Source organism: Oryctolagus cuniculus, chromosome 9 (genome assembly GCF_051225735.1).
Source record: "Oryctolagus cuniculus isolate XC-2025 breed Fujian yellow rabbit chromosome 9, ASM5122573v1, whole genome shotgun sequence".
NCBI lineage: Eukaryota > Metazoa > Chordata > Mammalia > Lagomorpha > Leporidae > Oryctolagus > Oryctolagus cuniculus.
The window spans coordinates 17,265,214-17,288,984 of record NC_142875.1 but is presented as its reverse complement, the minus strand read 5'-3'; the positions used below and the strand labels follow the sequence as shown (position 1 = coordinate 17,288,984).

The following is a 23,771-nucleotide window of genomic DNA, read 5'->3' as shown; positions in this document are numbered from 1 at the left end:
CTGCGCCAGATACCCAGGAGGCAGATGGAGAGCCACTCACCCAGCAGGTAGCTATGTAGCCGCCTTGAACCAACCCTGACACGGCTGGGTAGCCCCTCCTACACACGAGGTATTACTCATGCCAACTTAGCCTCCACATTGTAACCACACCTTTCTCTTACAAACATGGCCTTTTATTCAGATAGCATTACAGATCACCAGGCCGAGAGCCCCACCCCCAGCCCCTGCGACTGGGCCTTGAAGAAACAGGTACATCAGTTTCCCATTTGAGGACATGATATTATGGTTAGGTTACCTGGATGAAATCTAAAAACGTCAGGGGCAGCAAGTCATCCATGTGTCCGATGTCTTTGGAGAAGCGATTTAGAATTCGTCCTACAAGAACAGGATATGAGAAATTACTCATTTCCCCAGGCAGGCCCTTTAAGAGAAACAACTTGCAAACAAATCAAAACAACATTTTAAATGCATATGTATTTAATATATTACGCATTCATTCAAAAGAAGCCGATGTCAGTGGTAAAGAAAAATAAATAGGATGATACCTAAAGAGAAATAAAAATACCGACCAAATGGTAGTGGGAGAGGAATTAAAATGTGGACCTGATTTTTTAAAGCACAAGAGGGAACTCTTGTGATAATATCAGGAAGAGCTGGTGGGTTTCAGAATATTCCCTCATTTTTAGGTCCTATCTAAGACTAATACAAGTGCTGAGTGGGTAGACAAAGGTAAAACATACAAATTAATACTAGTTGTTACACCAATTTTGCTTTCATTGTGAGAAATGATTTTGCAAGTGATAGATTTTTTAAATACTGTGTAACTGTAACCTCTCTCTCTTTTCCCCCAGAATGGGTTCATAGCACCTTCTGTTTAGGACAAAGTTAGAATCCTGCCATTTCAAAGCTGTCAGTTTATTACCTGAGTACAAGCCATTATTTTCAGAACTGAGCTAAGTGTTGCAGTCTGATTCTTAAGCACCCAACACAACAAGAGGAAGGCAAGAAAAAGAAAATTATCTAATGATTAAAGATTCTTTCTTATCTTCAATTTTGTTTCCCCTGTCAAGCAGAATCCAAGAAAATGGAACATCCTGAAGGTTCCGGAAGCACAAGGTCAGAACTGTATACTAATAACTGTCATTCTTTTGAATGATTTCATTTCAAATATATTTGAAGCTTCATACACATACAAACATACAACCTATTTTGATGAAGGCAAACATTGAGAAATGTGTTTGTCTAGGGCAGGGGTGGGGACCACTTTTTTGGCCAAGGGCCATTGTGATATTTACATCATTCGCAGGCCATTCAAAATTCTCAACTTAAAAATCAGCCCGCTGTATATTTATTGGATTTTGAGTCCCATCTGCGATTGCGGCACCAGGACCAGACCAAATGATTTCTTGAGCATTAATATGGCCCCCGGGCTGGAGGTTCCCCACCCCTGGTCTAGGCCCTGAGCTGCTGCTGTAACGGATGCCTTGGGAAGCTAGGCTACGGATGGGGTGTAGGGTCCTGGGCACTCTGCCCAGTGTCGGTCTGAGGTGCCTTCCTCCCATGGCCTGCACTACCCATTGCGCCTCCTTGCACTGCAAGGGCAACAGGGCACCTGGGCTCACAGAGAAGTGCAGTGTGTGGAAGCTGGGCCTCAGCTGTCCTGTCTCAGGCTTAGGACATACGGGTTCTAGAAGGTTCCACCGTTAGCAGGTGCAGTGACCACTTTTCTTAGTCACTAGAAACACCTCCTGTAAAAGGCCAGGCCCCTGTAAGAGTGAGACAGTGTACACTGCCTGCAGGTTCTGCAGCCCCGGGAGGCAGCCACACTCCTGGACTTCTGGTTCTGCAACTCGGGGGGAGCTTGAGAGTCTGCCCCTGGCACAGGCTTCCCGGATGCTTCTAGTGGTCTCCCAGGCCACTGTGGATGGAGAGGAAGAGTCAGGCTACCACTCCATGAGCCGGGCTTCTGGAACAGTAAAATCCAATGGGCAATTTCTCTCTATACCATTGTGGATTTTGTGGCCTATATGGTTATTTATTTATTTCCATTCTCAGAGGATCAGCACCAACATAAGGAAAACACACTCAAGAAAACCGTAAGAGATGTGATTAAAATATATTATTTCTTCAAAGAAAACCTTATAACTTTTTAACACAGGGAAATAACATTGAGAAATACTGAAGGAGGGTTCAGGTTAAAGTGTGTTGAAGGCAATACGTAAATCAAAAGGCCACACAGTGATGATTAGCACGTGAGAATCATCCCTCTACCTTTTACCAGAGGCTTGAGTGTTAAGGACTCAGAAACCCACAGCTGGCAAACAGCATAAAACACAAGGAAACCACAAGCAAGCCTTCTCCCAATGCAGCTGCTGAATAACCAAACTCGATGTCAAAAGTGGTGGAAACATGAGCTGAGAAGTCCAGTGACTTCTGCTCTAAGTGACCCTGCTCTAAGAACCAATTAAGAGGCTGAACGGTGTTAGCAGAATATTTTCATCTGGCTTTGCAGTAGACTCTTGTAATCAGAGCTGTGATTTCAAGTTCACAGCCTTGGAGTCATTTCCTTGGTGGTCTCCAATCAAAGCCTTAGGATGGATTCCCTCTATGCTTGTGCCCTGCCTCTTCTTTCTAATGGCACTTGGTCCCTGCTGGAATGTGTCCAGGGATGTAGTGGGAAACGGAGTCAGCTTCCTGAAGAACCCGATCTGTTTTCAGACTGTTCTGTTAATAAATAGGGCTTGCTCACATTAATTCGATTCCTGGCTTCCTGGAACATCCAACTGTTACTGTTGCTAATTCTGCGCTAATAGCCACAGGGAGAGAACACTGGTTTCTCCTAGCCTGACAATTCTTCATATAACTTGAAGGAACTTGAGCAGAGCCTTTCCATACCTCTGCAATTTCTACTCCTTGGTGACTCAATTATCCCTCCTAAGACACAAGATCCTGCCTTCGTCACTGCCTGCATTGCGAGCCAGCCGGTCTCACCTAAGCCTCGTGCCCAGGATTAAAATTACTACCCCGGGTACTGTCTGCATTTCTCAGGTAAGCTGGTAATACCACCTACTGTGTTCCGTACAAGATATGTTGAATCACAGCAAAAATCTGACAGCCAAATCACCAGTTAGACTCACATTCAATGACAATCCGTATCATTCCAATCCTGCACTGCATGGGTGGATTTGAGGAATAATTGGGCAATAAAGAGAATCAACTTCAGAAGTCACCCCGTTTGACCCAGAAATTCATTCAGGGAAGTATCCCAAGGAGTTACTCCGTGCATCACAGTTGCTCAACGTGGCACTCCTTATTCAAGAAGTTATATAAGGGACTGTTGATCAAAATACTATATCATAAGTGATTGTGTTTTAAGAACTAATTCTAAAATCTAAACTGTATTTTAAAACTGATTCTAATTCTAGTGTTACCTCTAGAATTCAGAAATCTTGTCCACAGCACAGATTCCTCAGCTTCCTTATAACCCAACTATCATTTAACAATTCAGAAGTTCCAATGTCTAGTTTGAGTCTCACTGTATTTTTTCGAGCAAAAAAGCACAGTACCGAGACATACTTGTACTGACATATGTTTCATAAAATTTACTCATTTCATGTATATAACTCAATGTGTTTTAGTAACCTGAGTGATGCAATCAACACCAAAAATTTTAAGACATTTTGATCCCTCTGTAAGATCACTTACGCCATTTCTACTGACTCCCAGCCTTAGGCAATTGTGAGTCTATTTCCTGACTATAAATTTGTTTCCTCAGTTCCTTTTGTACAAAAGCAATTATACATGTGGTCTTGCGTCTGGCCTCTTTTCACATAGTCTGAGGTTTTTGAGATTCATCTATGATGTGGCATGTGTCACTAGTTCCTATGAGTCCATTCTTAAAGATTTAATTTATCTATTTGAAAGGCAGAATGACACAGAGGCAGAGACAGAGAAACAAAGAGATCTGTATCTGCTGATTCACTCTCCAAATGGTTGCAACAGCCAGGGCTGGGCCAGGCCAAAGTCAGGAGCCAAGAATCCCATGGTGGCAGAGGCCCAAGTTCTTGAGCTGTCATCTGCTGCCTTCCCAGGCGCATTAGCAGGGAGCTGGATTGGAAGTGGAGCGGCAGAGAATTGAACAGCACTCCAGTATGGGATGCCAATGTTGCAAGCAGCAGCTTAACCTGCCACACCACAACACCAGCCCCGAGTCCCATTCTTCACATAGAAACAAACAGTATCAGGTAGCAATGAAGGCCCCATGTGGCCAGGCCATGCCATACCTGACCTCAAGGGTAAAGGGAGATGTGTTTAGTGAACAATTTGGTAAGATGCACTTCTTTATATGTACTTACATTTAGCTTCACAGATGGTTTGGGAACCTAATTTTTTGGATAATAACGGGCCTAATTCAGAGGTTTGGAGGCTAGAAGTGCTGGGTTTGGGGCAGGTACCACCTCAGGTGTGAGGGTGGATGTTCACATGCCCAGGGTGGAGGGAAGCTGGTAGTGGTAGGAGACAAGAAAAAGAACTACCGTCTTGGGGAGGAGTAAAATCTAAACCCATGCAGTCCATCTCAAAGAGTGCAGAGTTTATCCGAAGGAGAAGGAGAATGGACTGTGTGGGCCAGGCACAAGGCAACGTGGCGAGGGTGCGGATGGAGCCTAGAAGGTTGCTGGGCTGCAGAGGGTCATTGTGAGCAGGACTCTGGGGGCCTGGGAGGGGAGGAGGCCATTCAAGAGGCTGAACCAGCCTGGGTTTCCTGCTTGATTCTCCACAAACCAACTGTGCTCAGAGCAGCATGGGGGCAGGCACAGGCTCTGCAGAAGTTGGACAGTTCAGCACACACCATCTTGTTGGAAGAGGCCTTCGACATGGGGGAGGCTCACAGAAGGACACAAAAAGAGTAGCAGGAACCAGGCACCAGGAAGTCTCCATCCTTTCTTGGGGCCAGCATGGTGGCCCAGAGGTTAAGCTGCCACCCACAGTGCCAGCACCGTATATGCGTGCTGGTTCAAGTCCCGGCTGCTCCACTTCCCACCCAGCTCCCTGCTAATGCTCTTGGAAAAGCAGCAGCAGAGGGCCCAAGTGCTTAGGCCCCTGCACCCACATTGGGGACCTGGTAGACACTCCAAGCCTAGCCCTGGCCTTTGCAGCCACTTGGAGTGTGAACCAGTGGATAGACATCCCCCCCCCCCAACTCTGCTTTTCAAATAAATCTTTAAAAAATAGTAATCACATAATTATCAGCAGGTCTTAACTTCCTACTTAAAAAATCCCGTCCATATGCTTACACAGCCAGCCTATCATTAGGAAGAGCAAGGAGAGATAAGTGGGAAGAGAGGGGCTACCCGTTGTGCCTCCCACCCTCTGAACCGTGCACGCGTTTTCCACATGGGAGCCTTCTCTCAGCTCCAGTCCCCCGGCAGAGAGTCCTCAGTTCCCACTCAGCGTCACTCACCCACCCAGACCTCAGCCATGGCACTCTGCCTCCCACGAAACTCTCGCTGACAAACGTAGCTCTCAGGAACCTGCCGCTGACTCGGTCTTCGCTATCCCTATAGATCAGGCTCTGGACAGCTGGGCGGGAGGCCCTTCTCAGGAGTGTCCTCGCACTGAGCACAGGCAACCCCCTGAGGGTGACCAGCAGGCCCTCAGACCAATGTCAAACTAGAGTCCACCAGAGAAGCAGAGAAATGGAGCAGAAGCACCTTTGAAGCAAGACGGTGGTGGGTGTCAAGGGGCTAGGTAGGTACTGTGCTTGAGGCCCGACCCTGGCTCCCACCTCCACGTGCGGGAGCATCAGCCTGGCTCCCGCTCCACGTGCTGCCTCGGCTTCCCTCAATCAACCCCTCCTCCTCTGAACTCACTCAGGCAGCTTCTGCCCCTCCCAACCCTGACATCCTGACCACAAGAACATCACATGCCCAACAGCAGCTGGACCTCCCCAAATCAGCTGGGAGAATCATGAATTTCTATCAATTTCCAAATTGCTAACTGCCTTTTAAAGTAACAGAGTTTTTCTTTTCTTTTTAAAAATTTCAGTCATCTTGGCAGAACCTTATTCATGTGAACTACAGACTTCTATCTTCAAAGATACAGATCCCACGCCTAAGTTTTTTTTTGTTTGTTTGTTTGTTTTGTTTTGTTTTTTGACAGCCCGGAAGCAGTATTTGGAGGATTGACAGTCTACCTGTTGGTAAACTTGGCAATGTCTTTAAGAGCAGCCAGGTTACCCGGATGCACCCCACAGCCCCAATGACAGTTATCTCTGAGCTTCCGGTGGACTTAGTTGGCCATCGTCCTCAGCCTGCCTGCTACCTCCATTTTTACTGGTCATGGTGAGGGTGGAGAAAACCCATCACTCAAGTGCTTAAACTGAGCCTAAGATAAGGTGCAATATATTCCCTGAAAAGCCAGCAGCAATGTCTGTGTCTGAAGGCACAGTTTTTTTTTTAACTGCTTTGATGAGAGACTACTGCAGCTTGCTTCCTGATTTCCATATTCTCAGAATATACCATAATACATGTGTTCAGCAGCTAAACTACTTTTCAAGTGTATTATTTTTGAATTCACACGTAGACCATACACCCTTTGGAAACAGAGACCACATTTTAAGTTCCATTTGCAACAGCATGCCCAGTGGGTTTCAAACTATGTTTGCTAATAACGTGCCTTAAAGCCAAGGGTTTTCCAGCTCTTTTTTTTTTTAAAGATGGGAAGATTTCTGAGAAGAGGATTTTTAGATTAAAAACAAACAAATAAAATAAGCATAAAGAAAGTGGCTCTTGGTGGGCATTGGGCTGGGATGCCCTTGTCCCACACTGGAATGTCTGGGTTCAAGTCCAGGCCCCAGCTCCTGATCCCACCTTGCTGCTAATGCTCACCCTGGGAGGCAGTGGTGATGGCTCAAGTGGTTAGGTCCCTGCCACCCACAAGGGAGACCTGAACTGAGTTTTTGGCTCCCAGATTCCATCTGGCCCAGCCTTGCTCATTGCAGGCACCTGGATAGCGAATCAATAGATGGGAGCTCTCTGTCTCTATCTCTGCCTCTCATAAAAATAAGGAAAAATAAAAAAAAAAAGCATCTCCTACTGAAGGGAGACGATGAGACCTGGAGCCCATTCAGCGACCAACTTCCTACATGTCCCTCAGGGACACAAAACTGGAGACTCACAGGTGTGAGGGTGGGGTGGGCATCAGTGTGAGTCACGGGGTTCAGCAGGGCCCCTGAAAACCAGGTTTTGCTTTTTGCTTCTTCTTCAAATTTTTGCTCATTTCATTTATTTGAAAGGCAGCTAGACAGGTCTCTTATCTACATATTTACTCCCAAAATGCCTGCTACAGCAAGGGCTTGGCCAGGTCAAAGGCAGGGACCCAAGTACTTGAGTCATCACGTGCTGCCTCCCAGGGTGTGCATCAGCAGGAAGCTGGATGGCAGGAGGAGCCAGGAAGTGAACCCAGATCCCCAGTGTGGGCATCCCAGCCACCACCTTCACAACTGCACCGAACACCCACTCCTCAAAGCCTTGTTTGTAAAAAGCAAGTACTGAGGAGGGGCCGACTTGCGTGAGGACAGAGGGACGTCTTACACACGTGACCTTGGCTGGAGGAAGTCTGAAGGGCTCTACAGAAGACAAAAAGGAGATAAGCTCCTCTCGGCCACCATGTGCTCAGGCTGAACTCAGGCTGACCTCAGGCTGACCCACCCTATATCCCCCCAACAGCAGATGCTGGACAAGACTTTTCCTCTGGTCATCTGGGTTTACTCATGCTTTCTTTCTAGAAACCCACCACACACCAAGCACTAAGTGCCAGAAACCATGTTAAACATGGCAAACTCACTATCTCCAAACTATGACAAATACTGTCCCCATCCTCAGAGGAAGTAGAGGCTTAGAGATGGCAAGAAATTAACTCAAAATACCCAGCAGTGTGGAGATTCACATAGGTGTTCATGCCAACACCTCCATCATGGAGCTACATTGCTGAACACACATGCAAACTCTATTAAACAACTCCTAACAAAGGGTGAGCCAACAGAGTGACAGTCAGGGCTACCATGAAAGGCTAGGACCAAACCAGCCATTTGTCAATGTCGTCCAAGCCCCTTCTGATTGGCTGATGCCAGCTGCACAGGCTGCAAATTACTCTGAATAGCACTCGTGATCAGAAGAGTTTCAGGTACCCTCAGCAAACCCTAATTAAAGTAAAACACTTCAAGTGACCACCACCTTAAAATTAAACTATGTGGCCGGCGCCGCGGCTCACTAGGCTAATCCTCCACCTGCAGTGCCGGTACCCCGGATTCTAGTCCCAGTCAGGGTGCCAGATTCTGTCCCGGTTGCCCCTCTTCCAGTCCAGCTCTCTGCTGTGGCCCAGGAGTGCAGTGGAGGATGGCCCAAGTGCTTGGGACCTGCACCCGCATGGGAGACCAGGAGGAAGCACCTGGCTCCTGGCTTCGGATCAGCGCAGCGCTGGCCGTTGCGGCCATTTGGGGGGTGAACCAACAGAAGGAAGACCTTTCTCTCTGTCTCTCTCTCTCTCACTGTCTAACTCTGCCTGCCAAAATAAATAAATAAATAAATAAATAAACTATGTAAGTTACCGGAAGTTGAAAGAGCCTATTAGCAGGAACACAAATCAACCAATAGGACATGAGGTCTAATAAAACGCACAACTGATGAACAGAATCCAGGAGCCTGAGTCCCAGCTCATCCCAGGCCTGCAGGTGTTGTGTGACTTGGGGCAAACAGAGCTGCTTGCGTCGCAGAAGCACCGCAGGGGACTGTCCTGTGAGCAGTCGCTACGTCTCACAGGTTGCCCCGGGAAATCGTTTTACTCCGGCAGCCATAAATGCCGTGCAACAGCAAATCATCAGGAGTTTACGTTTTCTAGACATTAATCAGAAAAAAATTTGGCAGACAGACCGGGCTACTGCCTCTACCCCTGGACCTCATAGATATCCCAGGCAGGAGAGCGCCCACGCCCCTCCAGTGGAAAATGCCTACACACAAGGCCTGTGCATCATTTCGGGGCACCCCAAACCGTGAACCACAGGAAACAGAGTGGCCACAGAGCCCTAGTTAAGAACCTCTGATGCCAAGGACACAGGACACTGCAGATCAAGGACACAGGACACTGCTGTCCCAGGCATGCGCCGCTGTTGTCTCCAAGAGACAATATCTCAGCCAGTTTCTTGACTCACGACTAAATGCTTACCAAACTTCTGCAGAAAAATGAGTCGTGGTAACGGGACCAGGGTGGTGCACGTGGGGGAGGGGAGGAAGCCTGGATAGATGCAGCTGTCTCAGGCATGTGTCCCTCAGAGACGGTGGCAGTAGTGCCTATGTATTACCTACTTATACGGCATTCACCTAAGCAAAGAATTCCCACTGCACAAAGGCAGGCATCAGTCTCGACCACTGAGATTACCCTGAATGGAAATTGCCATCCGGCAAGCGAATCAGCTCCTTGTATCTCCGATATACAGAGAAGTGTGCATAATGCTCAAAAATAGGACAGCAAAACATCTGGTGTGAGAACGAGACTGAACTTGAAGACAATGGGCCCTCCCTCTACCCACCCTATGTAAAGCAACCGAAGGTGTGCTGGAAGCGCATCAACCAACACCCAAATCTGATCGTCAGTTCTATCTCCAGCACATCATTTTAATATCTGGGAGCCGCCAACAGATGTTACACCAAACTGGCGAGGCTGTGTTACAGGTTAATGTGTACACTTTTGTTGGGGTTTAAAACAAAAAAACAAAAAAGGACACCATTAAAAAGCTGGGAGAAAAATCATTTTTAACTACCATGTGACTTCTTTTAAAAACTCAGATAAAATTTGTAAGTACTAGAAGTACTGCTATAAGTGCTATCACTCCACTTGCCTCGCCAGTTAAAAAAGCTTCCGATACATCTTCCCTCTGAGTCACACACACTATCAACTTTTTATTACAGGAAATAGCAACCTATTCAAATACTCCACAGGGCTTTCCGCGTGGCTCGGACTACCCTCCACAGAGGGACCCTCACCATGCATCTGGCTCCTTAAACCAGTAGCCTGCATGCCGGCCCCTCCTCCCACACCCCATCTCCATTCTTCCTGACTTTATCCACAGCATCTGACATGCTCATCACCCTCTTTCTGAACTATTCGTGTATGCTGGATTCTGGGATGTAATGATTTTTTCTTTCAGTACCTGTCTCTTTTCATTCCTGCTATACTACCCACTCCCTAAACACAGGGGCCTCCCTTAAATGTCAGACTTATCACCACTCAGAACTTGATCTCCTCCAATGGTGATCAATCTTGTCCCCTCTCTCAGTGCTATTCTCTAAGGACAGAGACTCCCAAACCAGAACATGTAAAACTGTTGTCGTCTTCCTTACTCTTCATCATTTTCAACCCATCCAGCTGGTCAACCTGTGTGTGTGTGTGTGTGTGTGCGTGTCCCCAATGCATATGAATCTGTGATGTTCCCATTGTGAACTGAGGAAAGCCTCAATAACTCTTGCTTAAAACATTAAACCTCGCCCAGCAAATAGCTGCAAGCTAACGTCAACATCTAAAAAAAGAGTTATAGGTACTGGCATTCAGCCCCTGGCAGTTCCAACACTGGAATACCTGGGTTTGATTCCTGGCTCTCCATCTAACTCCTGATTCCAGCTTCCTGCCAATGCAGATCCTGAGAGGCAACAGTGACGGATCAAGTGATTGGGCAACTGTGACCCACAGGGGAGGCCTGGCTTGTGTTCTGCACCCTCAACTTTGGCCTGTCCCTTCCTGGGCCATTGCAGGCATCTGAGGAGTGAAATGGCATATGAGAACACTGTTCTACTTCTTGCTCTCAAATCAATAATTTATTTAAGAAAATTAAAACCTTTATAGATTGATGCCATAAATTGCCCAGTTTTTTCTATACTAAGAAAAAAGGCAAAAATCCAGATTCCGTCTTAAGTTTTTGATACTCGGAGACCATCCATAAGCTGTCAGCTACCACGTCAATTGTCCTTGTTGGTAGCAGGGTGTCGAAAAGGGCTGAACTGACCTCCCCAGCCCTGTGAGTGTTACTCCATCAAATAACTTAATCAGAACACAAACAGTTCTTAGATTTCTGCAGAGGTAATCAAATAACAATTCAATGTCAATTAATCACAATCAAATAAGAGTCTGTCAGCAAAGAACTCTATACACATGGGAGACTATTTAATGGTCAAATACTTGGCAGGATCTTGGTTAAACAATGACTCATTAAACCTCCTCTGCCACACAATGGCTAGGCTAAACTCAACGTGAAGGAATCGAAACTCTTTTGTTCTCCCATAAAAAGACAGCCAACCTCCGTGCGTGATATCCTTTTTCTCCCTCACTTAGCAGACTGCTCAATTGCATGATTCAGAGTGTGTTCAGCTGCTCCCATGCAAGTCCTCCTGGCTCTGAACCCCACAGCCACGCACCTCTTTTCTTCCCAGCCTAGAAGGGAAAGAGCTGGACAGCTGACCACACCTACTTAAAATGTTTATTCACTCTGAGCAGGGAAGAGAGTCCGGGACTCAGAACCGACCTCCTGCCCCAAAAGGAAGGCAGGGCCACGGCCACTTCTCTGGCAGCAGCCGATTACCTTCCACAAAAACCCTTGATCCGCACAACTTGTCGATCCAGCAAAAACCCCTTCAACGTTTGTGGTCGCCTGCGCCTTCCTTATCAACTTGGTTTCTTCAAATTAAACATCCCTGTATAGCACAACTCCCCATGCAAACCCAGAGATCCACTTTCAGTTCTGCTGATAATTCTCAAAGACGTTTTAAATCACGTTTCTCAGGACTCTATTACCTGCCTGCAAGTTCATTTCTTCCCGTGGAGAAGGAACAAAGGGAAACACGCACGGCACCGCGGCCCTGTTTTCTGCTTGCACTAGCACTATCCGCGCCCGGCACTCCACCAATGCGCCATTTTTAACAGCATCATGTCTGCCCCTTGTTGCTGACTGGCACTGGAAGCAGAGACGGCTGAAAACGGGCCCTCAGATGTTTCGGTGCACATGCGGTGAGGGTGGCTCCCATCTCAGCTTTATAAAATGCTGGGATGTTGTCGCTCCCCCTCTTCGTGGAGGAACGACACTAAGCCCTGCCTAGGCTTCATATCCGAGTCACGGCACCATTATGTCGCTCCCCCTCTTCGTGGAGGAACGACACAGGACCCTGCGCTGTTCTTTCGTCTGCTCGGCCCTCCCCGGGTTTGCTGCTGGTTCTTCCCGGGTTGGCTACTATCCCTTCCACCTCCGTGGAAGGGCAGTTCCCCCTGGCCGCATTCCCCACTTCCGCAGGGGAGCGGCACACCGCCGGCCGGCTCTTCTCGGGGGCTGCACAGGTGTTCCCTCAGCTAGATGTTCCCCATAGATGTTCCTGGTGCATGCCGTCTCTCTCTTCCTTTATAGTCCTCCTCCGCCAATCCTAACTCGGCTGCCCACACGCCGAGTACGCTGCTCTCCAATCAGGAGCAAGTCCTACAGTTAATTGGTTGAACTGGAGGCAGCTGTGCGGAAGCTGTTTACTTCTCTCCCATCGCCATATTGTGGGAGAGCAGATGCATAGAATAAGTCTTAATTCCAGTAACTTAGTCCAGTCCGGATGCTCCCCACAGGATGTCACTACGTCACGAGTGCGTCTAAAGATCAAATTTTAATAAGTACAGAAATCACATGAGTCGTGTTTCCTCCACTGAGGAAGAAAATGCATGCTAGGCAACAAAGCTGAATTGTGCCTATGACAAAATGAAGACAACTTCATGGAAAACTTATTGGCAAAATGCATTTTAACTCTGGTCACGGGGCTTGTTACAATGAGCAGGAGGAAACAATGACCCACTTTTCTTGGGCCATGTTGGATATAAAATATTAAATTTATACACAGTCTATTAATGGTAAATACAGGATATACTGTATGTTCCCTATTTCAATATACAAATCAATCAATCAATATCCAAAATATACAAATCAATCAAGAGCTGGTCCTAGCTATGAACATTTCAGCTACTTTTGTGGTCCCTCAGTTGTCAGACCTGTGTTTTGTTTCATGTTGCTCTCAACGATGTACGATGATAGCGCCCTGTGTGTGTCTATTTCTCAGTTAACCATGGCATGAAATGATTTTGAGAAGGGAAGAAAGTCACATGGAATCTGTACATAAACACACCATGGCAAAACAAATTTTCCTGCAAATCTAAGCAGTTTTACAGTCTATCAAAGTGGTGCCAAAAAGTAGATTTCTTCGCATTAAGTGCTGACAGGGCCGAAACATTTCAGCGGTAAATAAAGTACATTGTAAGCCAATCGTCCAATCAATAGTCATTAAAAATAGACTGCATTCTTCAAGGAAATGGGGAGTTTGAGGGAGCAGGAAATCTTTGGTCACGATAGAGAACGTATCTTCAAATGCAGCTGACAATGACCCATCTGGCCTGTCTCTTCTCCCGGGCGCCTACAGACAGACACGTATGCGTCCGTTATCTTCCTGTGTGTGTTTTTAGCCATGTAAACCACCACACGGCATTTCTAGCTTCCCCACGGGCATCCCATAAATACTAAAAGGAAAATACACCCTGGTTTTTATTTTCCCTTTTTCTTCCAGGTCCCAAACTGACAGAATATTATCACTTTTGTTGACTCTTGCAAATCAGCACAGCAGTGTTGGGCAGAAATGTGCTGAGATTATAATATCCATTTATCTAAACTGCCAGCATGTAACAGAATTCAGGTGGGGTGCTTGCCACCTAAATTAATTTAGTACTTGAAAAAGACTTCTTGTGCCAAGCCTGTCAAAAGGAAAACAGGAAAGGAGTTAAGAAACTGTAAATAAATCTAAACACAGTTTGCGTTTGATCTGATTTTCAAGTGTAGGATTAGTAAAGAGGAAGGGTGCCAAGAGACGGCGACAAGAGGAGACTAGCAACAAAGAAGCCTGCGCTCCGAGCAGGGATCCACACTGGCTGCCGGGTCCCGGGAGTGTTGCCCAACTGTGCCAGGTGACTCCACACTCCCCAGCCACCTCCCGGATTCACTGCCAGACTCCAACCCACTAGGGTGGCGACTGTTAATGTTAAAAACCCAGAGCATAATCTCCAGAACCCTTGTCCACTACTGGTAGGATCATGGAATGTTGGTACAGATGTCACGGGAAACAACACGACGACTCCTCAAAACAGGCAGCAGAATGACTACATGACCTAGCGATTCCACGTCTGGGCAGGTGAGGGTACTTTAAAAAGCATGGAAAAGGAAACTCAAAGATAAGTTTATTTTGATGCAAACAATTTTGAAATCCACCCGCATGATTCTCCTAATATGCGTTTCTAGGTCAAAAGGTAGAAGCGAGGAGTGGTGCTATACTGCAGTGGGTTAAGCCACCTTTTGGGATGCGTGCATCCAGTATCACTAGGCCTGGTTTAGAGTCCCATCTCCAGTTCTGATATAGCTTCCAGGTAATGCATGGGGGAGGCCCAAGTACTGGGGTTTCTGCCATCCATGAGGGAGACCCTGATGGAGTTCCGGGCTCCTTGCTTCAGCTTGACCAGGTCCTGACTGTTGCAGGCATCTGGGGAGTGAACCTGAGGATAGAAGGGTGTGTGGTGTGTGTGTGTGTGTGTGTGTGTATGTGTGTATGTGTGTGTATGTGTGTGTGACTCTGCCTTTCAAATAAATAAAAAATAAATAAATAAATCTTTTTATTTAAAGATTTATGTATTTTATTTGAAAGAGTTAGAGGGGGAGAGGTAGAGGCGAGTTAGAGGGGGAGGGCTCTTCCATCTGCTGATTTACTCTCCAAATGGCCACAATGGCCAGGGCTGGGCAAGGCTGGAGTCAGGAGCTTCATCTGGGTCTCCCACATGGATGCAGGGCCCCAGGACTTATGCCATCTTCTGCTGCTTTCCCAGGTGCATTAGCAGGTAGCTGGGTTGGAAGTGGAGCAGCTGGGACTCGAACTGGTGCCCATATGGGATGCCAGTGCTACAGGTGGCAGCTTTTACCCACTATGCCACAGCGCCAGCCCCTGATACATAAACCCTAAAAAAAAAAAGGTGGAAATAACCCAAGTGTCCATCACCAGACGAATGGACAATTTATCTACCTAGCATCTGGTGGCACCTACATACCGTGGAAGATTCTCACCCATGCTGCTACATGCATGAAGCTTGAGGACAACATGCTAAGGGAAAGAGCTGGTCACAAAAGGAGAAATGTTGTCTGATGTCATTTATATGAAGTTCCCAGGTCAGTCAAACTCACAGAGACTGGCAGCCAAACACTGGCAGCCAGAACTGCAGGAAGAGAGGGGCAAGGAGTTAGTGTTCAATGGCAAAGGTTCACTGTAGGAAGATGGAAAAATTCTGGGGATAGCAATCATCCCATGGTGATAGGAATGTACTTAATCCCGCTGAACCACATACTGAAAAACAGCTAAGATAGTCACTTCTATATCACATATATTTTTTGCCACAATTTGAAAATCAAGAAATAACAGAAAAGGAAAGACAGGTTTCAGCAACGTCACTAGTGGGAGCCACACTACCAGCCAGCCCCCAGCCAAGGAGAATAATTCAAACCCCGTCTGTGCAGGATAAGGACAGCAGGGTGAAGAAGAATGAGGCCCATGTCTGAGGGGAGACAGTGTGATCCCAGGAGCCCAGTGCGCTGACACAGCCAAGCAGAGAGACGCGAGTGTGTTCCGTATTCCACACCGCAGAGCGTTGGCAGACTGGAGCAATCTGCCTTCCCCAACGACATTCTGCACAATCAAGGTTCTCAAACCCTCTTCTCACCCATGCCCCAGCCACTCCAACACAGGGTTTCTGGTTACCATACAAAGGAGCAATAGGAATGCTTTCTGTGCCACCTGTTGAGCCAGCTAAATCAACACACGTACCGTTCAATCAAGCCCCCAGTCGCTACAATTTCGGGTCAAGAAGAGCCCATCAGAACCCAGTGAACAGTAGCTAGGTGGGTCACCAATCTGTGAACCCATGCAACCAAAGAACGCTAAACCAGAGACAGAGAAATCTCAACATTTACAGCAAACGAGATCGGAACGGCAGTCAAGGAAAGACGTTCTCTTCCGGGGATGTGTTGCTGGACACACAAAGGGAAGGTGAACAAGAAGCAGAGCCTGCAAGGGCTGGTCACCAGTCTGAAGAAGGACAGGTCTACACAGACGATTCTAGAAGAGGACCCAGGAGCACATACAGAGGGAAGTGTGATCCCAGGAGCCTTTGCATGACAGGCAGGGGTCTCGGTGCTGGGTGGGCGGCAAGAGAAGGGAAGGATGCTCAGGGCAGGTGTCAGGGCCAGGGAGGTCAGGGGCAGGTGCAGGAGGAGGCGGAGCCAGATGGCAGAGGGAACACCAGGCAGCGAGGACTGCCAGCACCTTGTGCCTCACTTCCAGGGTTTCTGCAACTGGTCTGATGGAGTCCGAAGCTGGGGAGGAGAAACCAGGCACTAAAAGTGACCAGTCTAGAAGGCAGAGTCCTGTTAGGGGAAATGTTGGAGGCGTCCATCTTGATGCATATTATAAAAGGCAAGAAGCGAGATCATCAGCTCCATGTGGGGTCCCTTCTGCAGGTTCTGATACAATTGCGGGAGACACGCATGTAAATAGCATCCTGAAACCACAAGTAAAATGTAAAACCTGGAAAATACGGCTGTTCTCCAAGATGAACACTGTCTCTATCGCCAGTTAATTTTCAATCTATATTTTAAAATACAGTTAGCAAAATCAAAACCTGATACATGTTTTGAATGTCAGTGAATCATACATAACAATGTAAAACTCATTAAGTGGAAAGATGATTAGGTTATTTGATTGGTATTTAAGGGAGAGTACAACCTTTATTATCAGAAAAGAAGATATCAAATTTAATACAACAAACAGTACCAGCAGTGGCTTGGTAACTCTGGCTAGGGCAGGGGGTTGCCTATCTGAGGTTATTTTCAGCACAAACTGGCAGCAAAAAGAGCCTAAACCCAGGTATATTCTTCAAGGCAGGGATGAACAAGGCTGAACTCCTCGGAGGAGACTCAGGCTCAAACTGAAGCCACAAGGTCCCTCTCCAAATACGCTCAGTTGCAGGAGACAGAATTCCCCAGCTCTGTGAGCCACCGAAGGGTGGTCGACACACCTTGCATAACAAAGCGTGGAAAATCAAACACCATAAGAAGCAGTGGACCAAGGAGGCGGCCCACCAGTGTGCTTGCACAATGCCCAACCTGCAAATGCCTTACCAGGTCAGTGCTGTGCCACTGGACACCAGCAACAGCAAGCGCTGACTTCTCGAAGCCTTGCAGCCCAGAGCAAGCCAGCAAGGAAGAAAGGCACTGCTCTGTGGAAGGCACAACATCCATCACACAAGGTAGGCATGGAGGTGGGGACAGCTGGCCTCTATTCAAGGTAGTCACTTCACAGCCCACCTGCGCTGTCCCCACCCCACTTCCCAGCCAGCAGAGATCTCGGTAAGGATTTGAAGCAAGAAATTATCTCCTGATAACTTCTAGAACATTGACCAGTGATTCAACAAAGACGATCAATGAACCTTAAACACCCAGGTAAGAACTTCATCCAAGAAGGCCACGTCTGACTGGGATTTGCTTGCTCAGAACACGACCCTGCTTCTGCACATCCTGCTCTGGCTGACTGCCTGCCACTCAACTGCCACTTCCGCTTTGTCCCGCAGCCACTTGGTCTCCCAGGGAGATCAGCCACAGCTGAACTGATTTGTCACTACACAAAGTCTCAGTTTCTCACACAGATGGCATGGATGAGGGTACTTCACCAAGTTTGTGGAGGGGCAGGTGTTAGCTACAGTGGGTAAGACACTGGCTAACAGGCCCACGTCCCATGCTGGAGTGAGTCCTGGCGCCTCTCCTGACTCCAGCTTCCTGCTAATGTGCACCCTGGAAGGCAACAGGTGACAATCCCAGTGGTTTCATCCCTGCACCCACATGGGAGACCGGGACTGAGTTCTGGGCTTCAGCTAGGCCCAGTCCCGGGGCTATTGAGGGCATCTGGGGAGTGGGCCGGAGATCTCTCTCTGTCTCTCTGCCCTTCATATAAATAAAAATAATTAAATTCTTTAAAGTTTGTGTGGAAAATGAAATTAAAAGGTAAGTTTATTTTGGTGCAAAAAATTGAAACCTACCCAAAGGTTTTTCATAAAATTCATTTTCATGAACTTTTTGAACATCCCTCATAGTACATATTTTTAAAATAATATAAGAAACTTAGGCCGGCACTGTGGCACAGGTTAATCCTCCACCAGTGACACAGGCATCCCATATGGGTGTTGGTGCTGGTTCTGGCTGCTCCTCTTCCGACCCAGCTCTCTGCTATGGCCTGGGAAAGCAGTAGAGGATGGCCCAAGTCCTGGGGCCCCTGCACCCACGTGGGAGACCTGGAAGGTGCTTCTGCCACCTGGCTCATGGCTTTGGATTGGCCCAGCTCCAGCCATTGCAGCCATTTAGGGAATGAACCAGCAGATAGAAGACCTTTCTCTCTGTCTCCCCTCTCACTGTAACACTACCTCTCAAATAAATAAAATCTTTAAAAAAAATAAAATAAGAATGAAACTTGAAATGATCCGAGACAGTTGAATAGGGTATAGTCTCACCAACTTACGCTGCTCTGGGATATGAAGAAAACAAAGGAAGTACTACGTTTCCAGGGATCTAGCGGATTGAGATTTTAAGCAAAGAAGAAGAAAAAAAAGACAAAAAAAAAAAAAAAAAAAAAAGAACACAAAACAAACAAACAAAAAACCAATGCAGACTCTGTGCAACAAGAAGAGAAAGAGACACCACTGCAGCCAGCTGCTCACAGCTGCCATTGAACCACTGCAAGGTAGGAAGAATCACCGCACGCCCCTCCACTCACGGCTTTAACGGAGATGGATTCCACAGTCACCCACGGTTACTTCAGCCTGCAGAGCTGACTGGGGTGTGGGCCACTGCCGGGCGTGGAGCAGGGAAGCCTCCCGGCTTTCCTTCCCTCTCCTACTCCCCCAGAGCACCACACTCGGCCGCGAAAAGCTGCACAGTGCGCATCTGTTCTGCTCCTACCAGCACCCGAGTCAGAGCTAAGGCAACGTGTGGGGCAAAGGATGGATCCCCTGTATCCTGCAGCTGTGGGAATTCTGGGGCATTAGCACCAGAGCTATGCTCACTCTATGTGAGCCAGGGGGATTTGCCTAAGCTACAGGAGGCTAACACCAGAAGCAGCCCATAAAACAATCCTCTCCACCCTGGGGTATCTGCGTAATGGTCCCCTATTTCCTGCAACACCAGGACTCTAACAATTCATTCTAAATTTCTTGGTGCCAGTAGAATCCATCCAGTGGACACAGGGAAGAATCTACCTCTATTCCACTTCTCTGGACTCGTACCTGTACAGTAAATTCTCCTGTATACCTTGTAGTCACCCTGGAGGACTGGAACAGGGTCACTTCAATCGTCCAGTCCTAGGACTAGGGCTGTTAGTGTTATAAGCCATAGCACCAGCTGGCCTCTGCTAGTAGGACCAGAGGAAGGGTCCATCTGTATCACACAGTCCTAGAGCCACAGAGATTGATGCCACGAGCCCGGCGTCACTCAGGCTTGCGAGGAAGTCAAGGGGGCAGCCACCTTTGTCTCCCTAGCAACAAGGCCCTGGCTATCACATTCGCCAGGGAGACTAACACCAAGCTCTCTGTGGGCTCAAGATACACTCCCGAGTGTGGGGAGCAACTCGGACTAGACTAAGTTATTGGAATTAAGACTTATTCTATGCATCTGCTCTCCCACAATATGGCGCTGAGAAGGGAGAAACAGCTTCTACACAGCTGCCTCCAGTTCAACCAATAACCTGCAGGAGCTGATCCTGCTCCTGATTGGAGGAGAGCAGCGTACTCGGCGTGTGGGTAGCAGAGTTGGGATTGGTGGAAGAGGACTATAAAGGAGGAAAGAGACAACAGGCACTAGGAACATCTAAGGGGAACATCTATTTGAAGGAACACCTGTGCAGCCCCCGAGAGAGCCGGCCGGCGGTGTGCCACTCCCCCGCGGAAGTGGGGAAGGTGGCAGGGGGAACCGCCCTTCCACGGAGGTGGAAGGGATGGTAGCCAACCCGGGAAGAACCAGCAGCAAACCCGGGGAGGGCCGAGCAGACAAAAGAACAGCGCAGGGTCCTGTGTTGTTCCTCCACGAAGAGGGGGAGCGACACCTGAGGAAACCCTCATTCATCTCACAGCCACACTTCTGCCCCAACGAAGTGCAGCAGACTACAACACTGGTTCACTTACAGGCACAGCTGACATAGAGAGATTAAGACAAAAGAAATCACTCAGAGCCTACACTCCTGGGTCACTTAGAACCAAAGCCAAAGCGACAAGCCAAGTGAGACCCTACATTCAGCTACATACCTCTTTTCCAATAAAATCTACTCCATAAAAATGAAGGGACAAGTACAGAAGATGGGCAAATGTCACCGTAGAGACACAGGGACATGAAGAAACAAGATACCATGATGTCTTCAAAAGAATACAATAACCCCTCCAGAACTGGATCTTGAACTGAAGGAAATCTATGAAATGACAGATACAGAATTCAAAATAGTGACTGTAAGGAAACTCAGTGAGATGCAAGAGAACACAGACGATTAAAGAGATGAGGGGATCAATGAGTCAGATGAATGAAAATATTACTAAGGAGACAGAACTCATCAGGAAGAATCAAATAGAAATTTTGGAGATGAAACCTTCAATCAGCGAAATAAAAAATATTATTCAGAGTTTTAACAGAATAGACTGAATGGAAGGAAGAAGTTCTACCTCAAGGACAAGAATTTTGAAATAACACAGTCAGACAAAAATAAAGAGAAATGAATTAAAAAGAAGGAAGAAAGTCTATGTAAAATATTGGATACCATTAGAAAACCAAATATTCATATTATATGTATTCCTGAGGAGAAGAAAAAGAAAAAAGCATTGAGAACCTGCTAAATGAAATAATAGTTGAAAATCTCCCAGGTCTTGAAAGAGACATGGACATCTAGATACAAGAAGCTCAAAGAACTTCAAGCAGACTCAACCAAAAAAGGTCTTCTCCAAGGCATATTGTTGTCAAATTGTCAAAATTTAAAGGAAAGAATCCTAAGGACAGTAAGAGAAAAGTATCAAGCAATTAGAGTTCTCAAGGGAAACCCAACAGACCAGAAGACAGTGGTATGACATACTCAAGGTCAAAAGAAAAAAACTGGCAACCAAGAATAGAATATCCAGCAAAGCTATCCTTTAAAAGTGAAGGAGAGATAAGGTATTTTCCAAATAAGCAAAAACCAAGAGAATTTACTACCACCAGACTGGCCTTACAAGAAATTCTGAACAGTGTCCTGCATTAGAAGTAAACATGAAACATATGACAGCACCAAATTCATTAATAGAACAGGTAGAATCATTATCCAATCAACAAAATGACAGGTCTTAGTTCTTATCTATCATTGCTAACTTTGAATGTAAATGGATTAAATTTACCAACCAAAAAAACCTTGGTTGAGTGAATGGATAAAAAACCATGACCCCAGCCGGCACTGCAGCTCACTAGGCTAATCCTCTGCCTGCGGAACTGGCACCCCGGGTTTTAGTCCTGGTTGGGGCACTGGTTCTGTCCCGGTTGCCCCTCTTCCAGTCCAGCTCTCTGCTGTGGCCTGGGAAGGCAGTGGAGGATGGCCCAAGTGCTTGGGCCCTGCACCCCATGGGAGACCAGGATAAGTACCTGGCTCCTGGCATCGGATCAGAGCGGTGCGCCGGCCGCAGCACGCCGGCCACGGCGGCCATTGGAGGGTGAACCAACGGCAAAGTAAGACCTTTCTGTCTCTCTCTCTCTCACTGTCCACACACACACACACACACACACACACACAAAACACCTCTGGGATACAGCAAAAGCAGTATTAAGAGGGAAGTTTACATTCAGTGCTTACATTAAAAAAAGAACAATGTCTCAAAGATCTAATGATGCGTCTTGAAGACTTAGAAGAACAAGAACAAACCAAGCCCAAAATCAGCAGGAGGCAAGAAATAATAAGGATCAGAGAAGAAATAAATGAAACTAAAACTAAAAACTAAAGAGATCACCAATACGAAAAGTTGTAGTTTTTTTTTTTTTTTGAGGAGATAAACAAAATAGGTAAGTCTCTAGCCAGACTAACCAAGAAAAAAAGAAACTCAAATAAATAAAATGAGATGAAAAAAGAGGCATTACAACTGACACCACTGAAATAAAAGGACCATAAGAAACTACTATGAAGATCTGTATGCTAATAAATCAGAAAACCTTGAAGAAATGGATAAATGCCTGGATTTACAACCTACCAAGATTAAATTAAGTCAAGAGGATACAGACAATCTAAACAGACCCATACCAAGCAATATGAATGAAGCCACAATCAAAAGTCTTCCATCAAGGAAAAGTCCAGGACATGATGACTTTACTACTGCATTCTACAAAATAAAGAAGTAGTAACTCCAATGCTCTCCAAACTATTCCAAAATACTGAACAGGATGGAACCCTGCCAAACTCCTTTTATGAGGCTAGCATTACTTTGATACCAAACCAAAAAGAAAACTACAGACCTCTTTCCTTAGTGAACATACATGCAAAGAGTCTCAACAAAATACTAGCACACTGAATCCCAAACCACATCAAAAAGATCATACATCACAACCAAGTGGGATTCATCCCAGAAAAGTAAGGGTGCTTCAACATTCGCAAATTAATGAATGTCGTAAAACACATCAATAGAATTAAGAACAAAAACCATACGGTAATTTCAATAGATGCAGAGAAAGCATTTGATTAGACTCAACAGCTCTTCATGACAAAAACCTCCCACAAATTAGGTATAGCAGGAACATACCTCCAAATCATAGAGGTAATATATCACAAACCAACAGCCAATGTCATACTGAATGGGGAAAAGCTGAGAGTATTTCCCCTCATTTCTGGAACAAGATAAGGATGTCCGCTTTCACCACTCTATAGTACTGGAAATTTTAGCAAGAGCAATTAGGGAGGAGAAAGAAATAAAGGGCATCAAAATGGGAAAAGAGGAAGTCAAATTATCCACATTTACAGATAGCATGATGTTGCACATGGAAAAATCTAAGCACTCTATCAAAAAGCTGTTAGAAAAACCAATTCAGGCCGGCGCTGCGGCTTACTAGGCTAATACTCTGCCTTGCGGTGCCGGCACACCGGGTTGTAGCCCTGGTCGGGGCACTGGATTCTGTCCCGGTTGCCCCTCTTCCAGGCCAGCTCTCTGCTGTGGCCAGGGAATGCAGTGGAGGATGGCCCAGGTGCTTGGGCCCTGCACCCCATGGGAGACCAGGAAAAACACCTGGCTCCTGGCTCCTGGCTCCTGCCATCGGATCAGCGCAGTGCGCCGGCTGCAGCGCGCCGGCGGCGGTGGCCATTGGAGGGTGAACCAACGGCAAAGGAAGACCTTTCTCTCTGTCTCTCTCTCTCACTGTCCACTCTGCCTGTCAAAAAATAAAAAAATAAAAATAAAAAAATAAAAAAAAAAGAAAAACCAATTCAGTAAAGTTGCAAGTTACAAAACAAACACAAAACACAGTAGCTTTTTTGGTAAGCTAATGATGAACTTATTGAAAGAAATCCCATTCATAATAGCCACAAAAATCAAATATTTAGGAATAAATTTAATCAAAGTGGAAGACCTCTTCA

At 46.6% G+C, this 23,771-nt stretch overlaps 1 protein-coding gene across 2 annotated transcripts in view; it reads right to left on the bottom strand.

Annotated features, from left to right (window-relative positions):
• ABCC4 (ATP binding cassette subfamily C member 4 (PEL blood group)) overlaps nucleotides 1-23,771 on the bottom strand; it is a 269,575-nt gene that overhangs the window by 94,135 nt on the left and 151,669 nt on the right. For both annotated transcript variants that reach the window (XM_002713003.6, XM_051850536.3), the window contains one exon: nucleotides 296-375. In XM_002713003.6, coding sequence (XP_002713049.1) covers nucleotides 296-375 — 80 coding nt within the window. The remainder of the gene's footprint in view (nucleotides 1-295; nucleotides 376-23,771) is intronic.